The sequence below is a fragment of the Mobula birostris genome, chromosome 20, assembly GCF_030028105.1.
Source record: "Mobula birostris isolate sMobBir1 chromosome 20, sMobBir1.hap1, whole genome shotgun sequence".
NCBI lineage: Eukaryota > Metazoa > Chordata > Chondrichthyes > Myliobatiformes > Myliobatidae > Mobula > Mobula birostris.
Window position 1 is genome coordinate 29,519,999 of NC_092389.1, and position 23,451 is coordinate 29,543,449.

The window sequence follows — 23,451 nt, forward strand, 5'->3', positions numbered from 1 at the left end:
GTGCTCCAACACTGCACTTCCTGCTCCTATCTCTTACTGAAGATCCGTGATCAGGACTGTCCTGCTAGACCTATTGGTTCTGCCTGCTCTTGCTGCACTGAATTCATTTCTTTGTGCCTGGATTCTATCCTGCCTCCCATTGTCCCATCCCTTCCCTCTTACATCTGGAACACTTTGCACGCCCTCCACCATTTCAATAACTCCGAATACCTTGGTCTCAACCAGCAGACTTGTAGTTCCTACACAGCTTCAACCTCATCAGAAAAGTCTTAGGGCCCTCTATTTCTTTTTTAACAAAGACCCAGTGAATTCCCCTACACAAACACTCTGATCCACATGATAGAAATTTTCCTGTGCTCCTTTGATTCCTCCCACTTTTTACAGATCAAAGGGTTAGTAGCCTCCTCCGGCTCCAGGCACGTTTCCTCTTTTATCCCTAATTGGTCCTGCCTTCACCCTAGTTATGACCGAGGCTTTCATTGTGTCATATAGCAAAGGTAAAATAAGCACAAATTTCTGCAGGCAGCCAATATTGAGGAGGATGTTCCAGAATCCCTCATGATTAATGTGAACCAAGCACTTAAGAATGCTATGGACTCAATCCGAGATGTCTCTGACCCTAGCACCTGGCATGCAACGTACCACCTGGGAATCTTGTTCTTTTCCATAGAACCTCCTGTCCGTTCCCATCTGTTCGCATAACCATTGAATCCACTATCACCTCTGCTCACCTCTTCTCCTCGCTTCCCTTCTGGGTTACAGAGCCAGAGACATGACTGCTATCACTTTCCTCTGCTAGATCATCCCTCTGTCTCCTGTCTGTCAACCTCTCATCCGGTCTGCACAGGCAGGTACCTCCCTGTCTCCTTCCAGCTAACAGGAGTCACCTGCCATTCGTTTCCAACTCATCACCTGCAGCCTATTTAAACCCAGCGCTCATCCACAATCCTTGTTCGCTCATCGAATCACACAACTTTGTTGCCTTGTCATATTATGTATCCGTTCTCTCTTATCTTGTGGCCCCTCGTGGCTTATGCTTTGCCAGTTATTATTAAAATTATCGCACACCGCTAAGTTGTTTCTGCTGCTCTGGTGTGGGTCAAATCTGCTGTACATTTCCTGACAAGATGGGTGAACCAACAATTGACACAGCACAGTACACTCATCTAAAGAACAATGTCTGTCTACACGAGTACATGGTCCGGAAGCAGGAAGCCAATGACTATCTGCTCGCCACTCTCAACCAGCTCTCTGTCTCAATACAGCAGCCCCACACCAGTCAACCTCCCCTCTTGAAGCCCTGAATTCTGGTGCCAGGACATTTCAACGGATCCCCAACCCAATGCCACAGCTTCCTGTCCCAGTTCACCTTGCACTTCGAGCTCCGGCCATCTCTGTATTCTACAGACCAAGCCAAGATTGCCTTCGTCACCTCTCTCCTGACTGGGTGAGCTCCGGCCTGGGCTGCCACTAACTGGGACAATAAAACCACCATTTGCTGCAAATGTGAAGAATTCACCCTGAGACGCACCGGGTTTTCAAGCATCCAGGAAGCGGAACGCAGCAGTGGGTCGGATGCACCACCTGTGTCAAGGCTCATGCTCGGTGCTGGATCACACCATGGAATTCAGGAGTGTAGGAGTCAGCCCTGCGTGGTTTTCTTCAGCCTCTGAGATGGCATCGGACACCAGCCACTATGCGGTCTGGCAAAACCAGGTCTTATTGCAGTGATAAGTGTCAGGACAACTGCACACTCGGCTCTGCTGCACATTTACTAATCAGTGAGTAGGCCTATGCCCTCACTCGCTCTCTCAGGCAGTCACTCACTCACTCTTACTCGTTCTCTCACTCACATTTGCATTCACTTTGTCACACTCAAACTCTCCCTCACACACAATCATACTCACACGCTCTCAGCCACATTCACCCCTTGACCCCTTCTCAATTTCAATCCTCCATCCCACTATCCCCGAAACCTCCTTTCCAACCCTTCTATCTCTTCTCCCTGAGATCCGCCACCGCGCCACCCCCTAACTCTGGTACTGATTCCAACCTCATGTCGCACTCCTGGATGTACACCCGTCCAGGTGCCCAGTCCTTTACAGAACACCAGGTAAAGACAGGAGCTGTCAGGCATGCAGAGGTAGCACAACATCCCTGAAGCTGAAGAACAGGTAGAAGGTCATAACAACAGTGACTTGGGGCTGCTGCAGCTGCTACTGCATCCAATTTATATTGTAGACCCAAGCCAGCACTGCAAGGCCTTCAGGCTAAAGCCCTCCTGTCAGCACAGGTGTAAATGCAGGACTCTTTCTCATTCTTGGTTAATCCTTTATCGTTACTATAAATATTAATGTTTGTTTCAGTCACTTTCTACCCCTCAGGAGCTTTAACCAACTTTAATAAAATTACAGAAATGCAAATGTAGACACTGCCAACTATACTTATTACTTTCCCAGAACATAACACTGGGGTTAGTGTGAAATCCCAGGATATATACAAGGCTGGCTTTTCAAGGCTAAATGTGATTGGCTAGGGCTGTGTATTTATACATCATGCTAAAGCACTGGAGCCCATTCTCAGGATATCCCAGGCTTGTCAGAATGATGCGTCTTGTGGTCCTATCTCTGCTCCTGGTTTCAGCTACTGCAAGGAACATCAATCGTAGTAAGTGCCTGCTCTTTTGCTCAAATTTATGATAGTTGGCATTGATCCTTGCTCCTTTTGACTTTGTGTGGGAGATGAGTTCTCTCCTTTCGGGCTTCACTGATACCTACTGTCAGGAGGAGAGGTAGCTGGCAGAGCAAGCAGATGGTTAAAAGCAGACACGATCACACTGTGTGTGATACACTCCGTAATATTTAGACGAGACTTTGAGAATGAGCACCAGAAAGGAAAGGGAAAAGAACAGTTGGGACGTGAACAGGATGGAGGTCTGGGGAGACCGATTTCAGAATCAGAGTCAGGTTTATTATCACTGATATACATGGGTCGGCTGGTGGCGCAGTGAGATCAGCGCCGGGCTCGAGGACGGAGGTTCCCGAGTTCGATCCAGTGACAGACCGCTCCCGAGCGTGCTCTCCATCCGTGCTAGGTTGATGTCGAGCTCGCAACTCGACCTCGTAAAAAAAAAAACGCTGCCACCCCCAGTTTAATTTCCCACGCGGAATATTATAGAGGGTCAAATACTCAAATACCCAAATACACTCAGTGGCCAATTTATTAGGTACACTTGTACTCTGCTCATTAATGCAAATATCTAATGAGCCAATCATCTGGCAGCAAATCAATGTATCATAGCATGCAGATATGATCAAGAAGTTCGGTTGTTGTTCAAACCACACATCAGAATGGGGGAGAATTGTGACCTAACTGACTGTGACTGTGGAATGATTGTTGGTGCCAGATGGGGTGGTTTGAGTATCTCAGAAACTGCTGATCTCCTGGGATTTTCATGCACAACAGTTTCTAGAGTTTACAGAGGATGGTGCAAAAAACAAAAAATATCCAGTGAATGGTAGTTCTGTGGGTGAAAATGCTTTGTTAATGAGAGAGGTCAAAGGAAAATGGCCAGACTGGTTAAGCTGACAGGAAGGTGACAGGAACTCAAAGAGCCACATGTTAAACAGTAGTGCGCAGAAAACCACCTCTGAACACATAACATATCAAAGCAGGTGGGCTACAGGGGCGAAAGACCACAGACATACACCCAGTGGCCACTGTATTAGTTACAGCAGGCACCTAGTAAAGTGGCCACTGAGTGCACATCATGAAATTTGTTGTTTTGTGGCAGCAGGACGGTGCAAGACATAAAAAATATTATAAATTATAATAATTTTTTTAAAAAACAAATAATGTAAAATAGGAATAGTGAGGAAGCTGGAATTAACTTCCAGAGGAGGTAGCAGAGGCAGACATGGTTACAAAATTTAAAAAGCATTTGGAGCTTTCATGAGAGACCAGAGAGATGGTCTTACAGTTAACCAGGAGAGCCAGAGGGATGGCCTTGGATGAGAATTATAGGAATGGATTATAAATGCGTTAACTATTCAATATAGCACACAATAAAATACACCAGACAATGACTTTGCCTAACATCTATACTTCTTTATTAGTCACAGAGTCATGGAGTCACAGTGCAGAGAAAGGCCCTTCAGCTTATGTGTGCCAATACAGAACAAGATATATATTCAAACTAATCCCACCTAAACTCTACCTCAACCACTTCCTGTGGCAGCTGCTGTGTAAAAACATTGCCCCCTCAGGTTCTTAATGAACTTTTCAACTCTAACCTTAAAACTATGTCCTCTGGTTTTTCATCCTCCAACCCTGCAAAAGAGACTGCTTACCCTATCTATATCCCTTATGATTTTACATGATCACCCTCAGTCTCCTCTGCTCCAAGGAGTAAAGGCCCAGCTTATCTAAACTCAGTCCTTCAAGTCCCGGCAAACATCCTTGTCAATATTATTGAGATACAGCATGGAATAGGCCCCTCCAGCCCTTCAAGCCGAGCCACCCAGCATTCCCCAGTTTAATCCTAGCCTGATCACGGGACAATTTACAATGACTAGTTAACCTAGCAACAGGTACGTCTTGGACTGTGGGAAACCGGAGCACCCAGGGAAATCCCACGTGGTCACGGGGAGAACATACAAAGTCCTTACAGGAATTGAACCCAGGTCGCTGGTACTGTAAAGTAGGGTGCAAACCACTACGCTACCGTGCTGCCTCTGCTTTCCACTCCTTCCAGTTTATTGACATTCTTCCTATAATAGGGAGACCAAAACTGAACATACTACTCAAAGCATGGCCTCACTTGTGTCTTCCACATTCACAACATAACCTCCCAACTCCTATGTTCGCTATTAGTTCAAACAACTCAAACGATCCACTGAATAGTTTCAAATGATTGTTTTTTTTGTTTCACAACTCTTATAGTTACATTCACGACTTCTACCAGTATTCAAATATTACCCACTGTTGGTGAACCTGGCCAGGATTCAGCTCTCTGAGTCCTTGACTCTGTTTTTCTCTTCAGTGGTTGTGGGCACGTGACCAAGTGGTTAAGGCGTTTGACTAGCAATCTGAAGGTCATGAGTTCGAGCCCCAGCCAAGGGAATGTGTTGTGTCCTTCAGCAAGGCACTTAATCACACAGTGCTCTGCGATGACACTGGTGCCAAGCTGTATGGGTCCTAATGCCCTTCTCTTGGATAACATCAGGTCGTGGAGAGGGGAGACTTGCAGCATGGGCAACTGCTGGTCTTCCATACAACCTTGCCCAGGCCTGTGCCCCGGAGAGTGAAGACTTTCCAGGCGCAGATCCATGGACTCGCAAGACTAACGGTTGGTCTCTTGGAGTCACTGTTGGCAGTCAGCTCATAAAGCAACTTTCTATACATACCTGCCAAATATTGTTTAGCTCCTTATTGCCTTTAAACATCCTTGATTCCAATCGTTATCCATATGAGTATGTGTTTCCTTAACTTCTTCACAGTCCTGCTAGTGCCATCCTACAATTATTTTAACTATTTTGTCAATTACCTGAGTGTTTATTTGAGACCTGTAATCAAAATGCCCTTTTCCACAAGATGTCAGGCTCCAAATACTCCCACCTACTTGTCCAGTGTTCCAGATAGCTCACTGTGGATTGCCCACAGGGCTGTAAAGCTGTCTCATCTGTGTTCTCAAATGAGACTGACCAGGAGTCGATTACATGACTTTCCTTCACTACTCCACTTTGTTTTCAGCATTTCTTCCTTAGTAACAGAGTGTCCTCCCCATGCATGATGGGATACTTAGCATTGCTCTGGCTGCAATAAAGGTAGTTAAGGGAAAGGGTGGAGTGAAAGAACTGGAGGAATTGAGTTTGAGAGTTTGGGATTTGCATGGTTGGGTTTCATGTTAGTTTGGAGACCAGAAAAGTGGCCTTTGAGGAAAATTAGGAAACCATCCATGAGGTCTACAATGGTAGCTCACAGAAGTTCAAAAGGTACAGCAAGGAAGAAGGCTATATAGCCCATCAAATCCATGCCGGTTTTATGCATGAGGAATCCAACTGACTCCCCTCTCTATATCATTCTATTTTCCCCCTTTCATGTTCTAATTCAGTTCCCTCTTCCCTCTAATTCAGTTCCTGATATTGCATTCTGGTCCCAACCATATGAAGTATAGAGAAGTTTTTCTTGTCATAAATGTTGGCTCTTTTGGTTGTAGCTTGCATTCTACACCATCTGGTCTTAACCATTCGATTAGTCTACTGTCTAAACCTTCCATGACTTCTTCTGTCTGAAGGCTGTTACGTACCCCGTAACTGGGTTGCCAAACCAGCAGAAATGGATCACTCAGTTGGAGTCTGGATTACTAGAACTAAGAAAGTTTTATTAAAGAAACAAGCAACACAGCACTCTAATCAAAAGGATAATAAATGCAACAGTTCAGCAATGATAAACACACATGTACACACAATTAAGATAACAGGATCAATCAAGCTCTATCGTTGTCTAGGGGTAAATGACCAGTTTCAAAGTGACGCAAAGTTCAGTTCAATTTAGTTCAGTTCAGTTCGCAGTAATCGCTGCCGTGGGAGATGGACAGTGGAGGGAAGGAGAGAGAGAGCAAAACGAATGAATATTCAAACGGCTTCCACACAGGCGAGCCCTTTGTGATGTCATTTGAGGTCACCGACCGTGACCTCCTCCGTTTCCAGATACGATCGTTTCTCTGCGGTGAACCTGGCACCCAGGCAAGGGTGGACACACACCAGGTTCCCGCTGATCGTGCCTTTCCACCCTGTGCGTCTATGGCCCGGTACTTCCCACCGACTTGTGAGAGACGCACCGCTTCCAGGCTCTCGTTACCTCGGGGTGTCGTGTGTGTCTGCCTTAGCGAACCTGTCCCTTTTTATCCCCCTGCTGGGGTATCGCCTGTCCATCACTTCAAACAGTTCAGGGTTCAAAGGGGGGAGCCGATCTTGACAGCTCTCCTTCCATTACTCTCTCCCATCCCTTCATTAACATCTCCAAATGCTGCTCCATTGTTTTCTTTATCTCTCTTTCTCCTGAAGACAGGTGGCAGACCAACTGCTGATCCCACTGGTGCCAGCCCAGGCCAGCTAACATCTTAATTTGTGTGTATTCTCGTCACAAGGCGAACAAAAGCTTCTCATCCCTGGAATTATTCTAGTAAACCACTTCTATTCCTTCTCCAAGGCCTTTACACCTTTCCTCAAAAGTGTGGCGAATACTCAATTTGTAACTGCACCAATGTTTTAGAAAGTATCTCTTGATTTCCTTCTTCCATGGCTCTATTTATAAAACTATTTCTCTTTCCAATAAACAAATCCCCCCACCCACCCTTCCTCTATTCCCCACTGTGGACCTTTACCTCTTCTCATCCGCTTATTACTTCCTCCCGGGTTGCATTTTCCTTCCCTTTCTCCTATGGTCCACTCTCCTCCCTCATTAGATTTCATCTTCTCCAGCCCTTTACCTTTCCCACGCATCTGGCTTCACCTATCATCTTCCAGCTCGCCTCCGTCCCGTCCTCCCACACCTTTTTATTCTGGCATCTTCCCCCTTCCTCCTCAGTCCTGAAGAAGGGTCTTGGCCTGAAACGTCGACTATCTATTCATTTCCATAGATGTTGCCTGAGCTGCTGAGCTCCTCCAGCATTTTGTGTGTGTGCGTTGCTTTGAATTTCCAGCATCTTCAAACTTTGTCACATTTATGATTCACATTTGTTTAACCTCTTGGTCAACATGACTGATGTAGGCATACCTCCAGGCTTGCTTGCTTCTGTACTCCTTTTAGAACAGGGCCCCCTGGTCTAAAATGCCACTATTGTCCTTCTTACTGAAATTTAATTGGCTACACATCCACCCATTCCACCAGTACACCCATTCCACCTTGGCCCAGAAGAACATTGTTTCATTTGGTGGTATACATTTATGTGGTGGAATAATAATGAACTTGAACTTGACCTTCCAAAGTCTATACTACCCTCCCTTTGTAGCACTATGTCTTATTGGGGAAAGGTGGGTGATGATGAGGATTATGTGAATGCATGAAAGCTAAAAGTCAATGGATAATATTGATTAGAGTGAGGAAACGAGCTATGAGCTTTGGCATACTTAATAGAAATGAATAGATAGTTTTTTCTGAAAGGTCAAAGGCCAAAGGGATGGACATTGGTGAGAGTTGTAGGAGTGTCTGAACGGGTGATGTTGATAAAAGGAGATAACTGATGCATGTGGACATTGCTACAGTTTTAGCAATCAAAATGCACTGTTAAAATGTAAATGTTCTTTGAAAGTATTGAAGATGACCAGTGTGTAGAATTACAATTGACTGCCTGAAGCATAAATATCATATTTATCCTGGTTTGAATGTTGTAACTGTGGCTTAACGGCAGCCCTCGACTGTTCAAGTCCCACAGTGTAAACTGAATAATCTAGACTGACACTCCACTGCAATGATGCAGGAGCCATGGTATCAGCTTTAGAGTGAAACCAAGTGCCTGTCTGCCCACTCAGGTAGATGTAAGTAATCCCAGGGCACTAAATGGAGACAGAGGAGGAAACTCTCCACAGTGAATTTGGTGATATTTATCTAACAATCAGCATCACTAAAAATAGAATTCGATCAAGATTTTTGAAGAGGTAGCCTAAAAGATGGACAGGAGCAAGGTGGTAGCTCTACATATCTTCAGCAAGGCTCTTGACAAGGTCCCACGTGGTAGGCTGGTCTAGAAGATGAAGTTACATGAATGAACTATCTAAATGGATACAAAGTTGGGGGTCTAAAGATGTGGATTTTGAGGAGAATTAGGAGTTTAGCAAGTTGATCTTTGAAGAGACTTATATGACTAGAGGAATGCACTTTGAGAGGGAGAAGCTAAAACCAGATGTATCAGCATTTCAGTAGAGTGAAGGGAACTACAGAGGCATGAGAGAGAAGCTGGCCAAAGTTGATTGGAAGGGGTACTATCAGGGATGACAACAGAACAGCAATGGGAGGAGTTTCTGGGATCAATTCGGAAAGCACTGGATAAAAATATTCCAAAGAAGAAGTATTCTAGACAAGGCAACCGTAGCTGACAAGGGAAGTCAAAGACAGTGTAAAAGCACAAGAGGGGGCATATAATATCACAAAAAGTAGTGGGAAGCTAGGGAAAGCTTTTAAAAAACAACAGAAAGCCACTTAAAAAGCAATAAGAAGAGAAAAGATGAAATATGAAGTTAAGCTAGCCAATAATAGAGGATACCAAAAGGTTTTTCAGATATATAAGGAGTAAAAGAGAGGTGACGGTGGATATTGGACCAATGGAAAAGCACTCTGAAGAGACAGTAATGGGGGACAAGGAAATGACATACGAACTCAATAATTATTTGCATCAGTCTTCACAGTGGAAGACACAAGCAGTACGCCGGAAGTTCAAGAGTGTCATCAAGCAGAAATGAGTGCAGTTGCTATTACTAAGAATGTGCTTTGGAAGCTGGAAGATCTGAAAATAGGTAAATTACCTGGACCAGATGGACTACTCGGCAGGGTTCTGAAAGAGGTAGCTGAAGAGACTGGGGAGGCATTAGTGATGATCTTTCAGGAATCACTAGATTCTGGAATGGTACCAGAGGACCAGAAAATTGCAAATATTAATCAACTCTTTAAGAAGGGAGGGAGGCAAATGACAGGAAATTTTTGGGTAATTAGCCTGACTTGATTTGGAAGACTTTGGAGTTCATTATTAAGGATGAGGTTTTGGGGTACTTGGAGGCAGATGATAAAATAGGCCAAAGGTTTCCTTAAGGGGAAATCTTGCCTGACAAGTCTGTTGAAATTCTTTGAGGATATAACAGGCAGGATAGACAAAGGAGAATCGGTAGATGTTGTGCACTTGGATTTTCAGAAGGCCTTTGACAAGGTGCCACATATGAGGATGCTTAACAAGATAAGAGTCAATGGTATTACAGGGGAGATACTAACATGGATAGCTCATTGGCTGACTGGCAGGAGACAAAGAACGGAAAGAAAGGGGGCATTTTCTGGTTGGCTGCCAGTGACTAATGGTGTTCCACAGGGGTCAATATTGGGACCGCTTCTTTTCACGTTATACGTCAATGATTTGGATGATGTAATTGATGGCTTTGTGGCCAAGTTTGTGGATGATACAAAGATAGGTGGAGTGCAAGTAGTGTTGAGGAAGCAAGCAGACTGCATAAGGACTTAGACAGATTAAGAGAATGGACAAAGCACTGGCAGATGGAATACAGTGTAGGGAAAGTGTATGGTCATGCACATTGGTAGAAGTAACAAATACTTAGACTATTTTCTAAATGGATCAAATTCAGAAATCAGAGGTGTAAGGGGACTTCAGAGGTACAAAGGGACTTGGAAGTCCAAGTGCAGGATTCCCTAAAGTTTAATTTACAGGTTGAGTTGGTAGTGAGGAAGGCAAATGCAATGTTAGCATTCATTTTGAGACTACCAGAATAAAGGAGCAAAGGATGTGATACTGAGGCTCTATGTGGCATTGGTCAGACCGCACTTGGAGTATTGTGAGCTGTTTTGAACTCCTTCTCCAAGAAAAGCTGTGCTGGCATTGGAGAGAGTCCAGAGGAGGTTCACAAGAACGATTCCAAGTATGATAGGGTTGCTGTATGAGGAACATTTAGGACCATAAGTTATAGGAGCAGCAGTAGGCCATTTGGCCCATCGAGTCTGCTCTGCCATTCAATCATGGGCTGATCCAATTCTTCCAGTCATCCCCGCTCCCCTGCCTTCACCCCATACCCTCTGATGCCCTGGCTAATCAACAACCTATCTATCTCTGCCTTAAATACACCGAATGACTTGGCCTCCATAGCCACTCATGGCAACAAATTCCACAGATTTACCACCCTCTGACCAAAGTAATTTCTCCGCATCTCTGTTCTAAATGAACATCCTTCAAACCTGAAGTTGTGCCCTCTTGTCCTGGACTCCCCTACCATGGGAAATAACTTTGCCATATCTAATCTGTTCAGGCCTTTTAACATTCGGAATTTTCCTATGAGATCCCCTCTCATTTTCCTGAACTCCAGGGAATACAGCCCAAGAGCTGCCAGACGTTCCTCATATGGTAACCCTTTCATTCCTGGAATTATTCTCGTGAACTTTCTCTGAACACTCTCCAATGTCAGTATATCCTTTCTAAAATAAGGAGCACAAAACTACACACAATACTCCAAGTGTGGTCTCACAAGTGCTTTATAGAGCCTCAACATCACATCCCTGCTGTTATATTCTATACCTCTAGAAATGAATGCCAACATTGCATTCGCCTTCTTCACCACAAGCTCAACCTGGAGGTTAACCTTTAGGGTATCCTGCACAAGGACTCCCAAGTCCCTCTGCATCTCTGAATTTTGAATTCAATCGCCATCTAAATAATAGTCTGCCTATTTATTTCTTCCACCAAAATGCACGACCATACACTTTCCAACATTGTATTTCATTTGCCACTTCTTTGCTCATTCCCCTAAACTATCTAAGTCTCTCTGCAGGCTCTCTGTTTCCTCAACACTATCCACTCCTTCACCTATCTTTGTATCGTTGGCAAATTTAGCCACCAGTCCATTAATACCATAGTCCGAATCATTGACAGCATCGTAAAAAGCAGCGGTCCCAACACCAACCCCTGTGGAACTCCACTGGTAACCGGCATCCAGCCAGAATAGGATCCCTTTATTCCCACTCTCTGTTTTCTGCCAATCAGCCAATGCTCCATCCATGCTAGTAACTTCCCTGTAATTCCATGGGCTCTTATCTTGCTAAGCAGCCTCATGTGCGGCATCTTGTCAAAGGCCTTCTGAAAATCCAAGTACACCATATCTACTGCATATCCTTTGTCTACCCTGCTTGTAATTTCCTCAAAGAATTGCAGTAGGTTTGTCAGGCAGGATTTTCCTTTCAGGAAACCACACTGGCTTTAGCCTATCTTGTCATGTGCCTCCAGGTACTCCGTAATCTCATCCCTAACAATCGATTCCAACAACTTCCCAACCACTGATGTCAGGCTAACAGGTCTATAGTTTCCTTTCTGCTGCCTCCTACCCTTCTTAAATAGCGTAGTAACATTTGCAAATTTCCAGTCATCTGGTACAATACCAGAATCTATCAATTCTTGAAAGATCATTGTTAATGCCTCCACAATCTCTCCAGTTACTTCCTTCAGAACCCAAGGGTGCATTCCATCAGGTCCAGGAGATTTATCCACCCTCAGACCAGTAAGCTTCCTGAGCACCTTCTCAGTCATAATTTTCATTGCACAAACTTCACTTCCCTGAAACTCTTGAATGTCCAGAATACTGCAGGTGTCTTCCACTGTGAAGACTGATGCAAAATATCCATTCAGTTCCTCTGCCATCTCTGCATCTCTCATTACAACATTTCCAGCATCATTTTGTATTGGTCCTATATCTATCCTCGACTCTCTTTTACCCTTTATATACTTAAAAAAGCTTTGAGTATCTTCTTTGATATTAGTCGCCAGCTTCCTTTTATAATCCATCTTTTCTTTCCTAATTACCTTCTTAGTTTCCTTCTGCAAGTTTTTAAAAGCTTCCCAATCCTCTATCTTCCCACTAGCTTTAGCTTCCTTGTATGCCCTCTCTTTTGCTTTTACTTTGGCTCTGACTTCACTTGTCAGCCACAGTAATGTCCTTCTTCCAGTCAAAATTTTTTTCTTATTTGGAATATATCTGTCTTGCACTTCCCTCATTTTTCACAGAAACTCCAGCCATTGCTGCTCTGCTGTCCTTCTTGCTAGTGTCTCTTTCCAGTCAGCCGTGGCCAGTTCCCCTCTCATGCCATTCTAATTTCCTTTATTCCACTGAAATATTGACACATTGGAATTTAGTTTCTCCTTCTCAAATTTCAAAGTGAATTCAATCATATTGTGATCACTGTTCCCTAAGGGTTCCTTAACCTTAAGCTCTCTTATCACCTCCGGATCATTGCACAACACCCAATCCAGCACAGCTGATCCCCTAGCGGGTTCAACAGCAAGCTGTTCTAAAAAGCCATCCCTTAGACATTCTACAAATTCTCTCTCTTCAGGTCCAGTACTGGCCTGGTTTTCCCAAATCCACTTTCATGTTGAAATCCCCAACAATTATCATGACATTGCCCTTCTGACACACCTTTTCTGTCTCCTGCTGTAATTTGTAATCCACATCCCGGTTGCTGTTTGGAGGCCTGTATACAACTGCCATTAGGGTCCTTTTACCCTTGTCATTTCTTAACTCAACCCATAGAGACTCTACACCTTCTGATCCTATGTCATCCCTTTCTAATGATTTAATATTATTTCTTATACACAGGGCCACACCACCCCCTCTATCTATGAACCTATCTTTCCAATACACCACATATCCTTGGGCATTCAACTCCCAATGGCAGCCATCCTTTAGCCAAGTTTCAGTGACGGCCACAACATCATACTTGCCAATCTGTAGCTGAATTTCAAGATCGTCCATTTTATTTCTTATGTTGTGTCCATTTTCAGTCCAGTATTTGTTGCCTTCTGTTTTAACTGCACCACACCTTTATTGCCCTGTAACCCATCCCACTGGCTGTGATTATGCCTCATCTCCTGCTTGTCCTTTCTATCATCTCTGTTGCATGCTATCTTTGATTTATTTCTGTTGTCCCCTTCCTCAGCCCTATCACTCCAGTTCCCATCCCCCTACAAAATTAGTTTAAACCTTCCCTAAAGCTCTATAAAAACCTGCCTGCTAGGATATTGGACCCCTTGGGGTTCAGGTGTAACCCATCCTTTTTGTACAGGTGTTAACTCCCCCAGAAGAGGCCCCAATGATCCAGGAATCTGAAGCCCTGCCCCCTACACCAGTCTCTCAGCCACACATTAATATGCCTGATCATGCTATACTTGCGCTCATTAGCATGTGGCACAAGCAGGAATCCTGAGATTACTACCCTGGAGGTCCTGCTTTTCAGCTTCCTACCCAACTCCCTGAATTCTCTCTTCAGGACCTCCTCCCTTTTTCTACCTGTGTCATTGGTACCAATGTGTACCAAGATTTCTGACTGTTCACCCTCTCCCTTCAGAATACTCTACACCCGATCCGAGACATCCCGTACCCTGGCACCTGGGAGACAACATACCATGCAGGTATCTCTATCAGGCTGACAGAATCTCCTGTCTGTTCCTCTCACAATGGAATCCCCTATGACTACTGTATTCCTCATCTTCTCCTCTCCCTTCTGCACCACAGAACCAGGCTCAATGCCAAAGAGCCAATCGCCACGGTTGTCCTCTGTCAGGTCACCCCCCTCAACAGCATCCAAAATGAGATAACGATACTGAGGGGTATGGCCACAGGGATGCCCTCTACTATTTGAGCTCTTCCTTTCCCTTCCCTGACAGTCACCCACTTGTCTAACTCCTGCAGTCTCGGGGTGACTAACTCCCTGTAGCTCCTCTCTATCTCCAGTTCACTTTCGCTAATAAGCTGTAGACCACCAAGCCGCAGCTCCAGATCCCTAACACGGTCTCTCAGGAGCTGCATCTCGGTGCACCTGGCGCAGATGTGCCATCTGGGAGACTGGAAGATTCCCAGGATTCCCACATCTGACACCCAGAGCAAAGTACTAACCCTAAAGACATGCCCTTCATTCCACTAAAACAAAATGGAAAGAAAAAAAATAATGTGATGGCTCTAGGCCTGTACTCACTGGAGTTTATAAGAATGGGGGGGGGGGGATCTCAATGAAACCTATCAAATATTGAAATACCTAGATAGAATGGATGTGGAGAGGATGTTTCCTATCATAAGGGAGTCTGGGACCAGAGGGCATGGCCTCAGAATAGAGGGGCATCCCTTTAAACAGAAATAAGGAGGAATTTCTTTAGAGGATGGTGAATTTATGGAATTCACGGCCACAGACGGCTGTGGAGGCCAAATCATTGGGTGTATTTAAAGCAGGGTTGACAGGTTCTTAATTAGTAAGACATCAAAGGTTATGGGGAGAAGGCAGGAGAGAGGGCTGGTTGTCCTAATTCTGCTCTTATGTCTTATGGTCTTATCGGAGTCCAGTACTGGCAGCCCTTTGTGTTCTTGCTTATCTCCCTCCAATGGCTGTCTCCAGCTTTTACCCTCCATTCCTTGCACCTTGCTCCATCTGCTTTTTGCCTCTGTCTCTCTCATTGTCTATCTTCATCTGTGGCCCAGCTTCCCCTGTCTTCTGACTTCATCTCTAGATCTCCATAGATGCTGCAGAACACATAGGGCAGGGTAAAGTAAACAAGTACATCCTTCAGAATGTCCAGAGAGTATAGATGGTGATGGTTGGGAATAAGAAATAAAATTATGAAAGCAAAAATATTGTGAAAATGTTGACAAGCATAATTGAGGCAAACTGCAAGGTTTTCCATAAATAATGCTGATCTCAGATACCACAAATTGAGTAGTTTATTAATTTATCAATATGTGAATTGCTGCACTAGATTTTTTTGTCCATGAGATGGCAAGCTCAGTATTTAGTCTCTGTCCTGTGACCATTTAATTGTGCTGTTCACTGGACAGTTTCAGCAGGGAGTTAAGTTGGGAGTCAAATGGAGATGCACTCATGTGTATAGATGTGGTGGGACTCAAAAGTCTACATCAAGTCCCTTATATCCTGAGTAATCCTGGTATCATTTTCTAAGCATGGTTGAATTTCCAATCTCAGGAGTCCAATCGCAGAAGAATGCAGATAAGACTTTGGCCAATGGACAGACACACGTGAGGTTCTAGTTCCCTCAGGAGCTGTGGAGCAGAAGGAAAAGGGGTGTTTAGTCCTTGCATTAATCTCTTCCCTTGATTGCAGGAAGTAAAGATTCATGTGCCAGCCGTTGTGGGGAAGGGTTGAACCACAATTATGACTGCCAATGCAATCACGCCTGTGTGAGACACGGAGATTGCTGTCAAGACTACAACGCATGCAACTGTAAGTAACAAGCATGATTCCTCCCAGCCAGTCCAGCAGCTGAGCGTTTATGAAGTCAGGCCACCTGCAGGACCTCACCTCCTGTCTGAGCTTTGGCTCCTGAAGCCTCCCTTGAACACAAGCCATCTCTACCTCCATAATGCCCCTGTGCTGCCTCTAATGTTCCGTCCTCCATAACTAATCCCAAGGTCTGGTCTCCAGATCTTAATTTGCACCAAGTTCTGTTTGGGATGGTGCACATCTGTCAGCCCTGCATCCTCAGCGCTGTCCCCACCCCAGGTCATTCCTGACCTCTCATATTGCCTATGTGGAGTTTCCTTGGGTTTCCATTGGGTGGTGGGGTTACAGCCCCACCTTCCAAATATTTGCAGTTTGTTGAGTTAATTTACCACTCTAAATTGTCACTAGGATGTCAGTGTAGGCTAGAATCTAGTAATAGCTGAAGGGAATGATGGGAAAATGTTGACAGGGCACTAAAGAATGTGTTAGAACACAGGGATCCTGGTAACATAGATCCACAAATCCTTGAAAGTTGTGTCACAGGTAGATAGGGTCACAAGGAGACTTTTTGGCACATTGACTTTCATTAATCAGAGTAACGGGTAGAGGAGTTGGCATGTTATGGCGATGTTGCACAAGGTGTTGGTGAGGCTGAATTTGGAGTACTATTTCCATTTCTAGTCACCTACCAGCAGGACAGATATCCATAAACTTGAAAGAGTACAGAGAAAGTTTACAAGGATATTGCTGGGACTTGATGACCTGATTTATAGGGGGAAGTTGAATGGGTTCCCTGGAGTGCAGAAGAATTAGGGGAGATCTAATAGAGGTATATAAAATCATGAGGGGTATAAGAAGGGTAAATATATTCAGGATTTTCCCCTCAAGGTGGGTGTACTAGAATAATATGCTTAGAGTGAAAGGTGAAATGTTCTAACCCTAAGGCGAATCTGAGGGGGAACTTCTTCACTCAGAAAATGGTGGAGCGTGGAATGAGCTGCCAGCAGAAATGGAGGATGTGGGTTCAATTGTAAAATTTAAGAGAAGTTTGGATAGGAACATGGGTGAGAGGGGAATGGAGGGTTGTAATCCAGGTATGGGTAGATAGGATTAAGCAGAGAAACAGGTTGGCTTGGAGTAGGTGGGCCCAAGGGCCTGTTTGTGTGCTTTAGAACTGTATGACTCTATGTCTCTAATAAAATGGAAGTTGCATAGGTTTAGTGTAAACTGATATTTGATGGTCAGCATGGACATAATGGGCCAAATAGCCAGTTTATCTCCATTATACTCTTGGACATATAGTCCAAACCAGTTCAAGAAAGTTCCTACTTTGAAGAAGCTGGCTGTGTCAGGTCACAGGTACGATATATGAGATGAACAGTCACTTTTTGTTTTATCAGGGAAGGGGTGCATAAAAATAGAGGTCTTAGGTTTGAGTTGAGAGGGGAATGATTTAAAGGGCACCTGAGAGGCAAGTTGTTTTCACAGATGGTGGTTCATATGTGGAACCAGCTGCAGAGGAAGCTGTAGAGGTGGGTACAATTACAATGGTTAGAAGACATTAGGATAGGTGCGTGGGTAGAAACGTTTAGAGGGTATTAGCAAATTGAACTACTTCAGGAAGACAACTTGATTGGCATGGATGAATTGGGCTAAAGGGCTTATTTCTGTGCTGTATAACTCTGAGATAGTGAATACAATGGCCGTTTCTTACAAATTTCACCAGAACCCAAATCCCAAACAGATCCCAGAAAATGGAAGATAATACATGTAATGCTACTATTGAAGAGGAAAGGGAATGAGAAAAAAGGTCTCTGACATTAGCTTGGCATTAATCAGAGGGAAACTGCTGGGATCCATAACAAAGGAAGTGGGACCGGACAGAGTAAATGTGAACTTAGGAAAGGACAAGCAACACACATCAAAGTTGCTGGTGAACGCAGCAGGCCAGGCAGCATCTCTAGGAAGAGGTACAGTCGACGTTTCAGGCCGAGACCCTTTGTCAGGAAGGGGTCCTGATGAAGGGTCTCGGCCTGAAACGTCCACTGTACCTCTTCCTAGAGATGCTGCCTGGCCTGCTGCGTTCACCAGCAACTTTGATGTGTGTTGCTTGAATTTACAGCATCTGCAGAATTCCTGTTGTTTAGGAAAGGACAATTATTTTTTCACAAATGCGCTGGAATTTCTTGAAACTAACAGAATAGGTAGGGTTGTACCAAGATGCTGGTCAAGTTTCAAGCAAAGAGAGCATTAAACTTGGTGTTCACAATCATTGCAGCAAGGAAGTCCTGCAAGGGAAGATGCAACAAGGCTTATGACCACACCGATCCCTGCCACTGCAATTCCAAGTGTGACCACTACAACAACTGCTGTCAGGATTACCATTCTCAGTGCCAGGGTAAGTGCGAGATGCAGGCTGGAGTTGCAGCCTTTTTTCCCCCCTTTCTCTATCTCTCTCCATTCCTTTCTCCCTCTATCTGCATGTCTCTACCCATCTTTTTCAATGACTGGATTAAAGACTCTCTCTCACTTTCTCTCCCCTCTCTCTCTCCATCATCACTTTCTTTCAGTCTTCTGTCTCTTATTCTCACTCTCTTGTAGTCTCACCTTGTGACAGTGAGGATAGGAATAGAATGAGGTGGCAGATAAATGTGTGGCTGAAGAATTGGAGTAGGGGGCAGGGATTCTGATTTCTGGATCATTGGGACCTGTTCTGGGGCAGGTACAATCTGTACAAAAGGGATGGGTTGCACTTGAATCTGAGGGGGGCCAATATTCTTGGGAGTGTTGGGAGTGGTTTAAACTAATATGGCAGGGGGATGGGAACCAGTATGATGGAGCTGAGGATGAGCCGGCGGGTTTATAAGTAGATGATGGATGTAACAAGAACGTAAGGAAGGACACCGCTGTAGCATTATGGTTCGCATGACCGTATTACAGCTCAGGGCATCAGAGTTCAGAGTTCAATTCCGACATCACCTGTAAAGACTCTGTATGTCCTCACCGTGGGTTGTGTGGGTTTCTTCGGGTGCTTCAATTTCCTCCCATAGTGTAAAGACGTACTGGTTAGTAGGATAATCGGTCATTGTAAATTAAGCTGGTGTTAAATCAGAGGCTGTTGGCGGCATGGCTCAGAAGGCCAGAAGGGCCTATTCCAAGCTGTATTTCTGAATAAAAATTACATGAATTTCTGAATTCTGTGAGGACGAATTCCTGCAAACCCGAATAATTGTAACCTGGAGGTCACGCACATGTACCATGTTGTTATTTAAGGAGGGATAACAACCAAAGAATAACAGATGGGGTAGCTGAACATCTATTGTCAGTACATTACAGGAATCTATAATTAAAGACAGAGCAAGATTTGATTCTTTTGAAGGAAGTGGCTAAGAAGTGGATAGGTGGATCTCCGTGGACATGCATCTGGACATCCCGATAGTCTTTACATCAATGAAATTAGAATAGAAGGGGATAAAATTCGGCGACAGGTATATAAAAAGTATGGTCTGAACTGTGCTGGCATTGGAGAGGGTCCAGAGGAGGTTCACAAGGATGATTCCAGGAATGAAAGGGTTATCATACAAGGAATGTTTGATGGCTCCGGGTCTGTACTCACTGGAATTTAGGATGAAACCTTTCGAATGTTGAAAGGCCTAGACAGAGTTGATGTGGAAAGGATGTTTCCCATGGTGGGAGAGTCTGGGACAAAAGGGTCCAGTCTCAGGATAGAGGAGCGGCCTTTCAAAACAGAGATGCAGAGAAATTTCTTCAGCCAAAGGGTGGTGAATTTGTGAAATTCATGCAGCTGTGGAGGCCAGATCATTGGGTGTATTTAAGACAGAGATTAATAGGTTCTTGAATGGGCACGGCATCAAAGGTTACGGGGAGAAGGCCAGGATCTGGGGTTGAGGAGGAGGAAAAAAAGGATCAGCCATGATTGAATGGCAGAGCAGATTCGATGAGCCAGATGGCCTAATTCTGCTCCTATGTCTTATGGTCTAAGTATTAGACACCAGTATCAGACTAGGAATTTAATGTGAATTTACCTAGACTTTAAGCCTTGCAGTGCAAGAGGAAATTACACAAACTATTGCTGTGGTCCTTCTAACTTAAAAGGTCAATTAATGATTTGGTCAAAGTTTTCAAGATGTTAACTCAAATGAAGTGCAAAGTTTCACACGTACTTTTTCTGTGTTGAGTAGAAACTGCAAAGCAGTAATTTATTCCTTCAGCCAGGAGAGGGCAGTACTGTACTGTTCCCTCAAGGAGAAGGCTGCAAATCACAATCGACTGTCATAACATTGTATCACAATGATATCATAACATTTTATAGAACATAGAAATCTACAGCACATTACAGACCCTTTGGCCCACAGTGTTGTGCCAACCATGTAACCTACTCTACAAACTACCTAGAATTTTGTATCCACTTCCACCACCGTCGCCAGCAGTGCATTCCATGCACCCACCACTCTCTGTGTGAAAAACTTATCCCTGACATCCCCTCGGTACCCATTTCCAAGCACCTTAAAACTATGCCCCCTCATGTTAACTATTTCAGCCCTGGAAAAAAGCTTCTGGCTATCAATGCCTCTCATCATTTTATACACCTCTATGAGGTCACCTCTCATCCTCCGTCGCTCCAAGGAGAAAAGGCCAAGTTCACTAAACCTATTCTCATAAGGTACGCCCTCCAATCCAAGCAACGTCCTTGTAAATCTCCTCTGTACCTTCTCTGTATTATCCACATCCTTTCTGTAGTGAGGTGGCAAGAACTGAACACAGTACTTCTAGTGGGGTCTGACCAAGGTCTTATATAATTGCAACATTACCTCACGGCTCTTGAACTCAATCCCACGGTTGATGAAGGCAAACACACCGTACGCCTTCTTAGCAACCTGCGCTGCAGCTTTGAGTGTCCTGTGGACATGGATCCCAAGATCCCTCTGATCCTCCACACTGCCAAGAGTCTTATCATTAATATTATATTCTGTCTTCAAATTTGACCTATCAAAATGAACCATGTCACACTTATCTGGGTTGTATTCTATCTGCCACTTCTCAGCCCAGTTCTGCATCTTATCAATGTTCTGCTGTAACCTCTGACAACCCTCCAGACTATACACAAGATCCCCAACCTTCATGTCATCAGCAAACTTACTAACCCACCCTTCTTCTTCTTCATCTAACCAGTTTTTACCAATGAAGGGTTGTTCTCTTTCTTGTTTTTACAATGATGGCAAGTTGGCATATTCCTGCCTATATGTGAGTTGTATCTCTCACATACACATACACGTGCACTTGCACAGACACACAGACACAGATATACTCCCTCTTGCTACCACTGGGAGAGGTTCGCAGTCTTACAGCTTGTGATGGTGAATTTCACTGTCTTGCAGTTAGCAATCCTGGGGGTGATTTCACCAATCAGGAAATTCTGCAAATTTCTGAAGAGATCTACTCACTGGACATCAACAAGGCCACCGAGAATGACATTCACCTGAACCTTCAGAGTCATATTTCGAACTCCCAGACTGGAGATGAGATCGATCGTGCTCAGCTCAGGTAGGGTTTGCAAATCCCTGGGTCATTGAAACTCTGCTATCTGTGACCATATTGGATGTCTTCCGAACTGACTTCTACAGTTGGATGTCATTGCCACTTGCTTATTTTCTTCGATATGGAAACTGAGAAGTAAACACAACCCTCAGTGCAGTCAGTTGATCTACAAAGATGGTACAAACAATGAGATAAAACCAGGTAGATGCAGTAAACTCTCCAACCTTAAAGTTGCACTTCCCCCAGTGGCTGACGGACTTACACTACAGGAATGAGGTTTGATTTCTTCTTGACTCTCTTCACCTCCCAAAGCTCAATAAAATGTTATCCTTCTCACCTCCATCACCTGCCTCACCCCTTTTTTCCCCACAGTGAATCGCTATGAGTCTGTATGATGCACCACTAAACAGAATTACCAACACAAGTCTGGGGATCATAATAAATGGCATTGTAACTTGACTCTGTGTTACACAGGCACAACACCATCAATGATGCTACAATCTGACCTAATACAGCAGAGGCCAGGAGCGTATAGAGCCTGTTTAATAGCTAGAGGCACTAGAGACTGCAGATGCTAGAAGATGGAACGATACACAAAACATTGGAGGAAGTTAGTGGGTCAGACGGCATCTATGGAGATGGACAGTCAATTACTGGGGTTGAGAGCCTTCAACTGGAATGAGGATGCAACACACAAGATGATGAAGAGTCTTGAGTTGAAACGGCAACTGCCCAGCTCCCTCCTTAGATGCTGCCTGGCCCATCGAGTTCCTCCAGCATTTTGTTTGCGAACTGTTCTGTGACTCCATTGCAACTTTCCCAGCCAATCTGCCTCCCTATTAACCAGAAGCAGAAATAAGGAATTCTGTCGTTCACCAGATCGAACAGCAGAAATAAACAGTGTGGCCCATGAACTGTCCCGGGCAGTCAATGCAGCAACATCAGAATGATCTACACAGCAGTAAGTCACAAGTTACAGATGCTTTAAGCCCTCAACTCTTCGTGTCTCACAGCTCTTTGGTATTTTTGTTGTAGGCTCTATGCATATGTGAATGAAGATGTCCTGTTCTCGAAGCCAACGTTTGTTAAGTTCATTGCACTCTTAGACAACTACAACCGAATGACAGGCACCCCTGAGAAGTTCACTACAGAGCAGCTGGGAGAAGAAGAGGCATTTCTTAATGAGATTATGAAGACCCCCATCATGAACAAGCTGTACAGTGTCCTCCACTCAAAGAGTAGGTGCCCTACATCTCAATCTTTTGCCTGTGGGTGTGTGACTGTGGTTTGTGCGTCGGATGTGATTCTGCCCTGAGGAATGTATCATAAGAAATGGATGTATTGCACCAAATGATTTAGCGTAAGGCAGTATTTCCAGCAGAAATACTCATCCAGAGTATATATAAGTATTCTATCCAATGCTGGTGTCCAGCACAGGAGCCAGGAATACACTAGAGGTCAGATACACAGGCCTCTGTCCTCTCCACTCAAATCACTGACCTTCATTCTAAAGGAAAATTTAGTTATTTTTTGTTTATTTTTCTTTATTTCAATTTTACTTTCTATTAATTAATAGTATTTTCATGTGTTTTAAATGTATCATTTCTGAAATGTTTTTTTAATATAATTTTGATGTTATTATTTAGTTTTATTCAAAGGTTTCTAAATGCCTCTGATAATCATAGATACTTAGAATCAGCAGTCATAACTTACTTGCACAGTCCATGGACAAGGTTTCATTTCTACTGTCTACCATCTGGCCGCTATGCCTTAGAGAAAGGCCACTACAGTGACATTGGAAGGACCATAGCGGCCACCCAGTTGCAGAGATCTAATTTGATTGTGGGTTAGTGTAGATACAACTAGGAGCGAGGCCAGAATCTGTGTGATCCAGCTCCAGAG

General features: G+C 44.2%; 1 protein-coding gene across 1 annotated transcript in view; it reads left to right on the plus strand.

The window, feature by feature from the left end:
- The first annotated feature begins 2,594 nt into the window (after positions 1-2,594).
- Positions 2,595-23,451, plus strand: part of endou (endonuclease, polyU-specific) — a 39,966-nt gene continuing 19,109 nt past the window's right edge. The window contains exons 1-5 of the mRNA XM_072238866.1: positions 2,595-2,667; positions 15,871-15,990; positions 18,269-18,388; positions 21,390-21,555; positions 22,585-22,787. Coding sequence (XP_072094967.1) covers positions 2,604-2,667; positions 15,871-15,990; positions 18,269-18,388; positions 21,390-21,555; positions 22,585-22,787 — 673 coding nt within the window. The 5' untranslated portion in view covers positions 2,595-2,603. The remainder of the gene's footprint in view (positions 2,668-15,870; positions 15,991-18,268; positions 18,389-21,389; positions 21,556-22,584; positions 22,788-23,451) is intronic.